Consider the following 12,864-nt stretch of genomic DNA (forward strand, 5'->3'; position numbering starts at 1 on the left):
GCATTCATTACAAAGTCACATTGTCTTTCCACAAGAAATGATGCTATTTTGGCCAATTTTGTCTCCCGTTCAAATTCGTTCTTAGCACCAATGAAATTTGACCCTTGATCTGAGCGGATCAGTCTAACCGTTCCACGGATTGCTATGAAGCAACGTAGAGCATTTATGAAAGCATCAGTTGACATATCGTCAAGCAGGGTTTCGGTAGGGCGTCTAAGCTTTCTACAAACAACACACTGACGAATGAATTTCGCAACAACTTTGCCTCCTCCGACAATCCAGTAACCATGTGATCTTAGCTTATTCAAAGTTATCCCTCTTCCTTGATGCTGGGTATTCTGATGAACATGTGCTAGAATCAATTGTGTGATATAGCTATCCTTCGGAAGAATTATCGGATGAATACATTGAGAAGGAAGATCAGCCTTTCTCAAACGACCTCCAACACGTAAAAGTACATTTTCAAGAATTGGGTCAAGCGGATAAAGGTGGTTCGTTGACGATAACGTTGTTGACGATTCAAGAATACGGATTGTGTTGCTAAAGGCGTCCTCCTGAACAAGTTTAAGAATAGTCATTTCAGCTCTTTGCCTTTCCTGTACTGATGGTGATTGTTTTCCTTTAATTCCATTAGACAGTCTTTGTAGTCTAGCTATGACTGAAATTGCTGTGGACCAGCAAGAGAATTTATTTAGTCCTTCCAAGATACTGGGAAAAACATTATCTGATTTTGTACATAGAGTGTTTACATTTATAGATTTAACCTCTGGGTCACCTAATTGCAGATTTGTAACAATGTCTTTTGTTTCAATCTGCCTTTTCCATAGGAATAAAGGACCAGTTAGCCATGTTGTTTTAGAAATGTCAGCTGCATTGAGGCCTCTTGAAGCATAATCAGCAGGATTATTTTCAGATGTCACATAGAACCACTGTTTTGGATCAGTACATTCTCGGATAAGCTGAACACGATTGGCCACAAATACATGAAATCGTCGAGCATCGTTGTTAATATATCCTAATACAACTTGAGAATCTGTCCAAAAGTATTCCTTGTCTATATGCAAATCTAGTTCCTCTTTAAGACATGTACACATTTTGACAGATAGCACTGCAGCGGTAAGTTCAAGTCTCGGAATTGTAACTACTTTATGTGGAGTAACTCTTGATTTGGCAAAAAGTAATGAGCAATGAACTTCATTTTCACTTACATATCTTATATACGTACATTGTCCATATCCTTGGGTACTTGCATCCGAGAAGTGATGTAGCTCTATTGAGGTTGGTTGACCAAAGTCTGCCGGTTTGAGACAACGAGGAATCTTCACATACTGTAGGTTGGGAATGTCGTCAATCCAATTTTGCCACTCTGAACTCATAGAATTAGGGAGCATATCATCCCACCCTACGCCGTTTTGACACATTCCTTGTAAGATACGTTTTCTTTTCATCAAGAATGGACAAACATATCCTAACGGATCAAAAATTGAGGCAACTATTGACAACATATTTCTCCTAGTAGGTAGTGTATTTTGAATTTAAGTTTGAAATGAGAATACATCTTCCTCTACGGACCATTGCACACCAAGTGCTCTTTCAACAGGTAAGTTTTCCAATGCTAAATTCAGGTCCTTGACGCCTGATGCTCGTTCAGAATGCGGTAATGAATCCATTACATTTACTCTGTTGGAAATGAATTTATGAAGACGTAATCCACCGTTGACACATACTCTTTGAGCGTCATTAACAAGTTTTTAAGAGTTTTTAAGAGTTAATGAGATCTGGTCCTGTGAGCAGATGTTGATTTAGTGTTTCGTTTTTGTATTTGGCGGAACAGTCGAACACAACACGCAGTTTATCAGGTTTTTTCGGATGGTAAACCCCATGGTGAGGCAAGTACCATACATTACCGGAAGTTGTTTCCTGTTGTACGAGTTCTGCATCTCCATTTTCAATTATCTCTCGCATAAATATTTTGTATTGTTCATAGTACTTATGATCATTTGTAAGTCTTCGTTTCAAATGAGCAAGTCGTTGAATTGCTTGAGGCTTATTGTTGGGTAACGTAGGTCTCTCCTTAAAAGGAAGCGGTAATTCCAAGTGTTTGTTATCAAGCTGATTAATACCATTGTCCACAATCGAGAGAAAGCATATATCATTCTGAGATACTTGTTTACTTAAGTGTCCCTTATCTTGTGCAAAGTCTGACCCTAGTACATTTATAAGGTCTTTAGGTGAGCAAAGCGGCAGCTTCTTCACTGACGTACGGTGTGTGACACCTTTGATTGAAGATCCATCTGATATGGTTTCCGAGTAACCAACTACACTCCAACCAAGTTGAGTTTTCACTGCGTACGGTTCATTTTCCTTACCAAGAAGTTTTCTAGGTGCTAGAGCCTGAGGACAATTATAGCCAATCAGAAGTCTTATCTCACATGACTGTAATGGCGGTAAGTCATCAGTAATCCCCTTAAGATGAGACCAGTCCTTAGTGTTTTTCTCTGGAATATTCGAACGGTCGGCAGGGATAAAGTCCCTGGTGTAAGCATTATTTATTGTCACCTTCTCACTTTCAGACGATTTGAATCCTCTAACTTGTAGACCGCATACTTTTGAGCTTTCTATAATAGTATGCTGAGAGGTCATTGTTGATAAACTAAGTCTGATAGGTTCACATGGTATATGCAGTGATGCGGCTGTATCATCTAGGATAAAGGTTGTATCACTCTGAGTGTCTAGTAATGCATATGTAAGAATCTCTCTAGAAGGCTTATCTTTGTGAGACACCTACACGGGAACGATCATAGATGTACTCTGGCCGTTATTCTGACTAACCCATAAAGAGCTTGCTTGTTTTAACTCTACGTTGTTTACAGCATTTGAATCTGGCAGGTTTGATGACTGTTGTCTAACACGAGGGCGTTCTTCATGTAAGAATGATGGATGCTTGCCTTTACAAGTATTACAGGTATGTTTCCTATTACAGTCTTTGTTCAAGTGGCCTTTACGTAAGCATCCATAGCACAAATTGTTTTCACGCACAAATAATCGTTTATTTGCTATAGAAATAGGCAGGAAACTTTCACATTTAAAGATATAATGTCCAACCTATTTGCAGTATTCACAAACTAATGTTTTATTGGCAGATGTGCCGTTATTAGGCCTGGTGTCATTTGAGGCTGATGTACCTAAAACCTTCACTTTGGTGTTTGTTCTTGGGTCTCTTGAAACCTTTCGTTCATTATCATTCAAGGCATAAAGTGATGATATTGGATTGCAGGCAACCTTTGCCTCTTTGACAACAAAATTTACGAATTTGTCAAAGGAGGGATATATCGCACTTATATCAAGGCTTTGAGTTACTTCTCGATTCCATCTAAAACATGCCCAGTCTGGAAGTTTGTTAAGAAGTTTTTGGTTTTCAGTACAGTCATTCAAAATACTTAAACTTGGAACATGAGGTATCGCATCTCTACACCCTTGCAGAAAGTCAGCAAAGTCTCTAAGGGCTATAGGATCCTTAGGTGCTATTCTAGGCCAGGATGCTAATTTGTCTCGGAAGGCCTTCTATATTATAAAAGGATGTCCATACCTTTCCTCCAGAACCTTTCTTGCATTGTCATAAGCAGTCTGACTATTATTATAAAAGTATCCCTCTAACGCCTTTCTAGCGGCTCCATCAACATATTTCTTTAAATAAAAGATCTTCTCTGTTGTAGGAACACCTTTACGATCAATGAGCATTTTGAATGATGTTTTCCATTCCATATACTGTAAAGAATCACCATTAAATATGTTTGGCCCTGGCACTGGCAAATGATTAAGATTCACTGACTCAGCAAGAGCCTTAGCAAGTGCGTTTGAATTATTGTTCGTGTCTGTAGTTACATTTGTTTCTGTATGTGTTTCATGCAAATGACTTATGTTATTCTGTATATTTGGCACACCGTTATTAGTATTGTAAATGGTTGGATTTTGATGAGTGGATGTTAAGTATGGTTCCATAACTGTAGTAGGCAAGATGCTTGTTTCTGGAATGCGAGTTGGCAAGACCTTTGATTCGGAAACTCTAGTTTGCAAAATGTTTGATGCTCCTGGTTCTTCATTTTGTCCTTGTATTAATTCAGTCATCCGACTATAAGCACCAAGCCGAGCATTGGCTATCTCAAGCTCTTTACGAGCAACTATCCTCTTCAGCTCACTTTGTTGAGCTTGCATTTGAATTTTTTGTTCATGTTCAAGTTTGATGAGTTTTGCTCGTTGCACTTCCTCTTCTTGTACCATTTTGTATTCAGCTGTTTTGGCGGCCAGTTCCACTGAAGCATCAACCATCTTTTGTGAAATTTTACTCTTTTCTGTTAAAGCAGATTCACTAAATATAGATTTTGCATAATCATTCTCTCTCAACTTTCTAAGGCGGTCCTTTTCACGAGGCAAATCAAACTCTTCAATTTCACATAATCGTTCATTGACAATTTTCAATAGGTCTGCACTTATTGCAACACATGCATCAACTTTCCTTGCTATGTCTGGTGTTATAGTTCCCAACGTGCGCAAATCTTCAAAGTGTTCTACCACAGATGATTCTAAATGTTTCACTGAATCAATAATATCCACAAGAACAGATTCTTGGCATTCTCTTTTAAGAAGATTTCTAAATTTTCTGACATTATCCTTCCATTTGTCGAAAATAGTCATCAGTTTCTGTTTTCTTTTGTTGAATTCTTCCTGTCGGTACTCAGACATTCTTTCAGTGTATTTCACTTCTCTTGTTGATCATCAAAGATCACTAAAAACATTGGGTGTTTCATCTTGCTTGTTATCTTCAGCAATTTTATCATCCTTTTGGGAACCAATATCTGTTATTTCTTTGACTTTGTCACCAGGATCCATGACTAAAGGCAAGTTCTTACTGTAGCGGGTCTTGGTCTTAATAAAATTCTCAGACTGATTTGAATGTAGTTTATTTCGTTACTTCGTTCACATCAAACCGTAAGAACTACAAAAAACAAATATAACAATCATAAGAAAAAATTCCATACTATTTGGATTTAGTAGTTATATACATAACAAGGCAGGTAAGTTATATCGTTTACAAATACAGTACATGTATAGCGGTGCTAATAAACCTAATCACTAATAACCTGTTGTTCGTTAATAACATGTATGTTTTGTGTTCGTTTCCGTATAAATTCAATAAAGCAATCGTCATTGATCGATAAGTTCAAAGTATCAACAATATAAATATCATGGTTGAAATCATAGAATTATACACAAATATCAAATATTTCCCTATAATAATCATAAACCTTCCATGTGTGCTTGATAAAAATATTCAAGCTTATTTGAATACTAAATCATGAATTAACTAAGTGTTTTCATCTTAAAACCTTAAAATCTTAAAATTGTTCACAAAAATCATTTAACCCTTTCAAAAACATAATTTTACAATTTACGATAGTTAAAGAAAGATAACTCTGACCATAAAATGTGCGGGTAAAGGGAGATAATCCACTTTTTGAACAGGGGTTCAATACAATCAAAACTTTCATAAAACGGAATTTTAGATAGGTAAAATTACACATAACTTGCAAAGATAGTCTAAAAATAATATATATTAAATGTATATTACAATAAACACTAATAAAAATGAAATATCAGGAGTGAATGGGACGTTTACATGTTTGCATTTTACGAGCCGTTATAAGCACCATTTATCTAGAAAATACCATTTATTTCATGGTCAGGAACATTTGCACGTTAAACATACATATAAATAATTACCTTGTTCCTCTGACCAAGATGCTAATCGTTATTTATTTAGTTGAAACATCAAAAACATTCGTTCACATGTTCACATGTTCGTTCTTTTTGGATAAAAATAAGAGTGGGGAAAGAAACCACTCAAACAACAATAACATTTCGGCCCAAATACCTTTCGTCCCAAAACACTGACATTTACAACGTGGTTTGGGATTTTTATTGAAATTAGACCTCAAATTGTGATGAAATTTAATGTCTTATATAATTGTGGTTCCCATTATCAAGATACTCTAATCGTTTCACGGCTATATAGAATAATATTTGAACTCCAATTGCAGTCTAAAAGTCTGGCAATAGCCATTAAACCAAGTTGGGTTTGATTGGTCTATAGTTATAATAACAATAATATTGTCACATGTTACATCTTTTGGTCAATTGGTACTGATTACTTATGAGGCGCCGTTTTACTATTTATTCCTTATTTTCTGATATAAAAAAATATTTCTTAATATTAATAAATTGAATTCCTGATATCAAAAAACGACGCCTCATAGTAACTGTCTCCTTGACAATTATACATGTACCACATCCAAATTTTATATTTAACCATTTTATATGATTCATCCCACAATCTTCGACCGCAAATTTCTTGGAACATATGGTGTGCAATCGTCTTCGTATATACATTAAATCGGGTTTTTACGATTAAGTTAAAATTAATCGATACTTTTTACATCCACAATCAAATAAAAAAAATACACAGAAAACTAGAATTTGAACAAAACTAACTACGCTTAAAACGAGGGTGAACTCAGATTCTCCATCGGCGGAAGCTGTTTCTTTTTCACTAGTGGTACGACTCATGTCAAGTAAATAAATGTATTCAGTAATCATATTATAATGCTATTTTTGTGTTGTATTCTCTAAAAAAAAGATGCTGTGCATTAATTTCTTGGTGTTCGCTTTACGTCCAGTGGGAAATATTGCATGTATTTTCAGGACGAGAACAGGTTAAAGAAAAGATTAAATGAGACTGGTTATGTAAATAAGTCGTCCGGGATGAGGGGCGGGAAATGTGATATGACACTTCTTGCAAAAGAGTAATACGGGGTAGGGATAGAACGTTTCTTGCAAAAGATTACCTATGGAACATCCGAAAATTTCTTGAAAGCGGTATTAACACGAATTAAATATTTCAATTCCAACCGGATATGGCTTCGTATTTAGACTTCCTACACAGTCCACACTATTGCACTAAATATGTGCAGGTGACCATAATTTCCTTAGCCGCGCAATCCTTGGTGTTAAAGGGGCACTAGCTGTCAAGTTCATGTTCACCGATTTGACTCAAATTCTCATATCTGTTATATAACAATGTAAAACACTTATCCAAATTATAAAAAAAATCTAAAATAAACAATTTACAGGGCAAAGGGTCGATAATATGTAGCTTCGTTTTGTGTGTATTTTAGTCTAGACGCCATCTAATTAACTGTCGAGTTGACCTCCCGAAAACCACCGATGCCCATATAAGGGATATAAACATAAATAAAGATATAAATAGATAGCGCAACTCGTGCAATTGGATTCTTCTAGGTCTATTTAATTTCATTTATAGATTAGAAATATACGTTAATCATCAGTTTTACCTGTATAAGAATGATTTTTTTGAGGATCGAATCAGTCAATTAAATGAATTACCTTTGTTTACTTTCAATGTTGACGTTCTTTTCCTTTAAATAATCAAACATGCACACAACTCATGCGTTATCCAACTCTATCTAAAGGGTTAAATTGAAGTTCACATGAATACGGATTCAATGAGGTTGCAAGTGAATAATTCATCATCAATATTTATTTGCTTATTTTGACAAAATTAGACAATAATGGCCGCTAAAATTAATGATTGAACAAAAAAAATCATATTTTATAATTTTTTATATCTCGTAGCTAGTGCCCCTTTAAACAGATTTTTTGTTTATGTATGGTACCGATATATGAAGAATCAAATTGGGATAGACCATTTGTCAGTCAGAGTTCTGAAATTGGTAGCTTATTTTGTTTCTGTTGAATAAAAGTTATATATAACGATACTGTGAACACAGTCGTTTTAGTATTCTCTTATTCAATGCGCATGCGCTGACATATTTGTGTCTTGTCATGATGCGCTCAACATAATATTTTTTCTACTTATAATCTGTTCTTTTTATCAACACACAAAGTTGTATTGAAACTGTCTCTGTTAATCATAGAATATGCTTGAAAATTTCAGAAACATTTAAAGAGGGAGGGCATGATGGATGCTCAAAGCAAAGGAAATGTTCTTGTTCGAGCGATCTGGAACTTGCATGGAATCAAAATATCGCATTAAAGGAAATAAATGAAAGATTGGAACTAAGTATTCGTTATGGAAAGTGTCCACATGTTTTAATGCAGCTTTGTGGCATGGCTGTGAAATATGATCAAGACTTTTTAACTGCAGAACTGTCTAAATATACTCAACAGTTGGAGAATATCAATCCTGTTCGTAATGCCATGAAGTGCACAGCTGTTTTTTACTGGATTCATCTGGCAGTGTTATTTAGAAAAGAAAAACTAATACAATATTGTTTTGAAAGTCCGTATATAAAAATTCCGAATCAACTTTTGATCTCTTTGAAACACAAAATTTCACCAGTTTTATTAGCCGTCGTACATCAACTACCCAATTTAGCAAAATCTATAGCATCGTTTAATCCAAGTTTAATGTGGTCTGCTGCTGAAAACATCGACGTCATCGGCACAAATACTGAAGACAATATCAAAATGAATGGTTTAACATGGACGACGATACCTAAGTCTTATTCCTGCTTAATGGACTTGTTCGATAATGAAGAAAATATCAACATCAATGCTATAAACATAAGCATTATGACACCTTGATTGATTTGTTGAACCTTGATGACAATTATCATTTGGCGAAAGGAGATGTTTCGACAATCTGGTTCTATGATATCAAAAATGCTATTTTATGTGGCAATGACGATGATATTTACTCACTTGCACGTGTGAAGGGTGTGGAGTTTTTCAGATACCTCGATCTGATAGGGTTCTTGCTGAAATCAGGTACGTTAAATTGACAATATAGAAGCAATTGTTCAATACTGGAACTTTAAAAAGGTCTTTGTGATTTCCCCTGCCGCCAAAGAGTTGTCGTTGTTTACCCTCCGTTTGGATGCCTTTCTTGCTGTTTTATACATTTTCAACGTAGACCTATCGAGTTATACTGTTAAAGCTGTTTCATTTGACACGGCGGGTGATGCATGCATAGAAAGGGACGCTGAACCTGTAGATGCACCTGTTTTCGTTTCTTTGTCATGTTTGTGAGTTCATGTGATTTGTTTGGAACCTTGATTTGTCTTCTTGAACGATTTATGAGATTTAAACATCTGTAAAGTTGTGAACTTACTTTATTTACAGATTGTAAATGCAAAAACACATCTATTTGACGTGGCTCGATCTGTATTTATACATCTTCCATTTAACGTGGCTCTGTACTTCTACATCCCGTCATTGTGTTATTGTGCTATGGTAAATTTTGTATTCTGGTTTTTCATTTTTGCTAATGTGCTTTGTGTATATGCCTTTTTGTGTTTCTTTGTTACATATGATGTGGCTCTGTACTTATACATCCGATCATTGTGTTATTGTGCTCTGGTAAGTTCTTGTATTCGTGTCTTTCATTTTTACTAATGTGCTTTGTCTATATGACTTGTTGTGTTTCTTTGTTAAACATTTATTTGTTTTTATAGTGATTAAGATTATAACACAATGTGGACTGCTGTGCCCCAATTTTTGACATTTTTACATATTATATACATTGTAAATATAGGAAGATGTGGTATGAGTGCCAATGATACAACTCTTCATCTAAGTCACGATCTGTAAAAGTAAAAGTACGGTCTTCAACACGGAGCCTTGGCTCACACCGAACAGCAAGCAAGACATGATGGATGCTCATAGCAAAGGGAATATTCTTGGTCGTGCGATCTGTCTGTTTGTTTTGTTGACACATCGTTGTCAACATAATGGAATTTTATGCGACTGTCATACTAGTGAGAGGTTCAGCTAGCTATAAAACCAGGTTTAATCCACCACTTTTTACTGGTTTATGGTTTAAGTCAGGAATATGACAGTTGTTATCCATTCGTTTGATGTGTTTGAGCTTTTGATTTTGCTGTTTGATTAGGGACTTTCCGTTTTGAATTTTCTTCGGCGTTCGGTATTTTTTGTGATTTCACTTTCTATTCTGCTATCGGTCATTTTACCAACCAAAAACTGTTAATGCACAATTGCGGGCCTACTTTATTTCGATTTGCATCATGATGGCATTAAAGTAATTTAAAATCAAACTACACATATAAAATTTGTAGTTATCTTTCAAATTTGTAATTATCTATTGTTGGAAAAATTATTGAAGTACATGTATGTTTAAGCTTTTGATTGACTGACAATAATCGAGAGGCAATCCAAAATTCAAGTAAATACACTGACAAGTTAGTAGTTCAAGTTTACGCCATGCTTTAGTGAATAATAGTTAAATTACCATGAAGAGGAACATTAAGGGGGATATAAAATTTGTTTAGTGTTAAAGGAAAATATTCAATGAATCCATTTATATAAAGTAGGGATTTAAAGATAACAAAAAGCGTCCGAAGCGGAGACGGTCGTGACCTAAAAAATATTTAGTTCCACCTTCTTCTATAACATATGGACAGTCGACCTTCCCATGAATAGAAACACATACCTGTGTTCAGAATATACTAAAATTTGACAAAAAGAAGATTTTCAGGTCAAAAGTTTTAGTATTTTGTATATACATGTACAATGTAATAGACGAAATAGCATATGTCCATTGCCATGTTCGAAATGTATATCGTCTTAACCCTTTGAAAGTCGTCAGTGATCTAACGAATAGCCAATGAACATGTCGTAATTTTGATCGTCTCATGATGCTGGATAACCCAATCAAATTTACGCAGTTTTCGTATCTCCTTTTCGTATCACATTCTGTGTGGTGTGATATGAGAAATATCTGTGCATGCAAAATAGATAACAGGCCACACCCATTAAGGAAGATATGTTTCAAATACTTCATGGATGTAGCATAGAAATGTAATGATAAGAATTGAATGCCTCTTTTTGTAATTTTTGATAGGTTTATCAATGCTCGTTTTTAGTATTAAGCGCTTCTTCATACAAAATGTGCTTCGGTTAACGCTTAAACACCCAAATTGAATTACAAAACAAAGCATTCAATTCATAAGTATTTAAAAAAAAAATTTTACTTAATGAGGGACGAAAGTTTATGCTTTATTTCTTACACTTACAATAATAGTTATTTATTTATCTATAATCGATCTATATTTCTATGGAACTTTGGTTTTAATTGCAGGAAGGAGTAAAGAGTTGAGAATCGTTCTGGAGAAAACAGATTTTTGTGCCCAATTCATCAATAAAAGAACGAAAGAACGCAGGTTTTTAATGGCTGAAATTGTAGCTGCTGCTGCATTTGAAGGTGACGTCACTATCCTTTCTCTTCTGATGGAATTTGGCTTTGAAATTAACGCAAAATATTTGGGAATTAGCTTGCTTTCTTGGGTTGAGAGATTAAACATGCACGAAATTTCAGAGGTATTGTCAGAGGCAGAGGTATCAAACAAAAAGTTTAAGATGAAAAAAGATTCTATGATAGATTTAGCAGTATGCTTCGTTGGACACCCATGGACCGATATGATTGATAAAGTTCGTGTGGAACATCTTTTGTATAAAAACGGACACGTGATATTTGATTCCGATACCAGTCTGACTAACACGTGGAAATATGGAGACGACCGCCTTATGAAATACTTTCTTCTACGAGGAGAAAACCCGCAAGGGACTTTCAATTCCCTTCAACATTGCTATTATGCAGCCAGAAGAGATTGCCGCTTTTTTTTTTTATTTGATTGTGACATCGAATTCAGTTTCGTCAGTTAAGCATTGGTTGATAACTTGCAGGCTTTTAAACTATTACGAAATTTTGGAAATACTTTCTGACATTATGGACCTTTCATCTATCCAAGATATTGTAACAAACGGGGCAATGGAATGGTTAGAAATTGAAAATATTCCATATACACCACCTGACAAACATATACAATGGTATCGACATGTTAGGTCATTGCAGAAAATATGCAGGAGAGTCTTGTGTTCACATTATAAAGGATTCAAATATATCAGATTTCTAAAATATAACGAAAAATCTATTCCGTCCTCCATTTTATCATTTTTGAAGAAAGACGATGTTCTACAAAAATTTCTCAGTGATTCACAACGTGAAGAATACGATGAATCAGTACATGGAGTAGATGAATATTTCCTATAAAACATATAAATGAATTAAATAATGAATTTAGCGTTTTATGTATCGCCGGTTAACCGCGTTAAATCTTGTTGCAAGGTTGAAGCAATATGAAGTTATATTCTACCGTCGTCGGGTATGGTGTAAAATAGATATATACAATATGCATTGTTGTATATATCTACATTGGGTAGATACTATTTCGTAGTGGATGCCCTGTGTTGTGCAATATCAAGGAACTATATCTTTATATTTTCATGGTTCTATGTCATATGATAAAGCAACGTAAAAGGTTTTGTTTCTTTTAATTATTAAGAGAATTTTCTCAAGGGGAATTCCCCAAAAAGTGATCTAGAAGTCTGTATCAATGTCGCATGGGACACGCTGGACCTAAGTTAACTTATTTTACAGCCGATACAAATCCAGATTTCTTGACGAGATAGTGTTTGGTCGATAGATGCTCGATTATCTTCGGTCACTTGGTTCATTTTTAAGGATCAGCAATTAGTTGTCATGGTTATGTTTTAAGTTACATGTACTTTATGATGGCCCGAGAACACTGTTTCGTAGTGCATTTCTTTTAGACAAAACACGCAAATTAACAAAATCGCGCCTGCTCTATCCAAAAAAGATTTTTACAGTGTAGTGTACTACTTTTGGGACAAATTATATCAAAATTATAGAAAAGTCTATCGGCTCTAACTCAAAATATGGACAATTTT

General features: G+C 35.0%; 1 protein-coding gene across 2 annotated transcripts in view; it reads left to right on the forward strand.

Annotated features, from left to right (window-relative positions):
• Nucleotides 1–12,197, forward strand: part of LOC127702033 (uncharacterized) — a 110,795-nt gene extending 98,598 nt beyond the window's left edge. The window contains exons 6-7 of one of the 2 annotated variants that reach the window (XR_007982270.1): nt 8,033–8,865; nt 11,195–12,197. Coding sequence is in view for 1 of the 2 variants with exons in the window: in XM_052206044.1 (XP_052062004.1) it covers nt 11,195–11,778 (584 nt within the window). In the remaining variant the exon portion in view is untranslated. The remainder of the gene's footprint in view (nt 1–8,032; nt 8,866–11,194) is intronic. The other variant, XM_052206044.1, reaches the window with a different exon arrangement.
• Nucleotides 12,198–12,864: the final 667 nt, after the last annotated feature.

The sequence above is a fragment of the Mytilus californianus genome, unplaced genomic scaffold, assembly GCF_021869535.1.
Source record: "Mytilus californianus isolate M0D057914Y unplaced genomic scaffold, xbMytCali1.0.p SCAF_1, whole genome shotgun sequence".
NCBI classification, from domain to species: domain Eukaryota; kingdom Metazoa; phylum Mollusca; class Bivalvia; order Mytilida; family Mytilidae; genus Mytilus; species Mytilus californianus.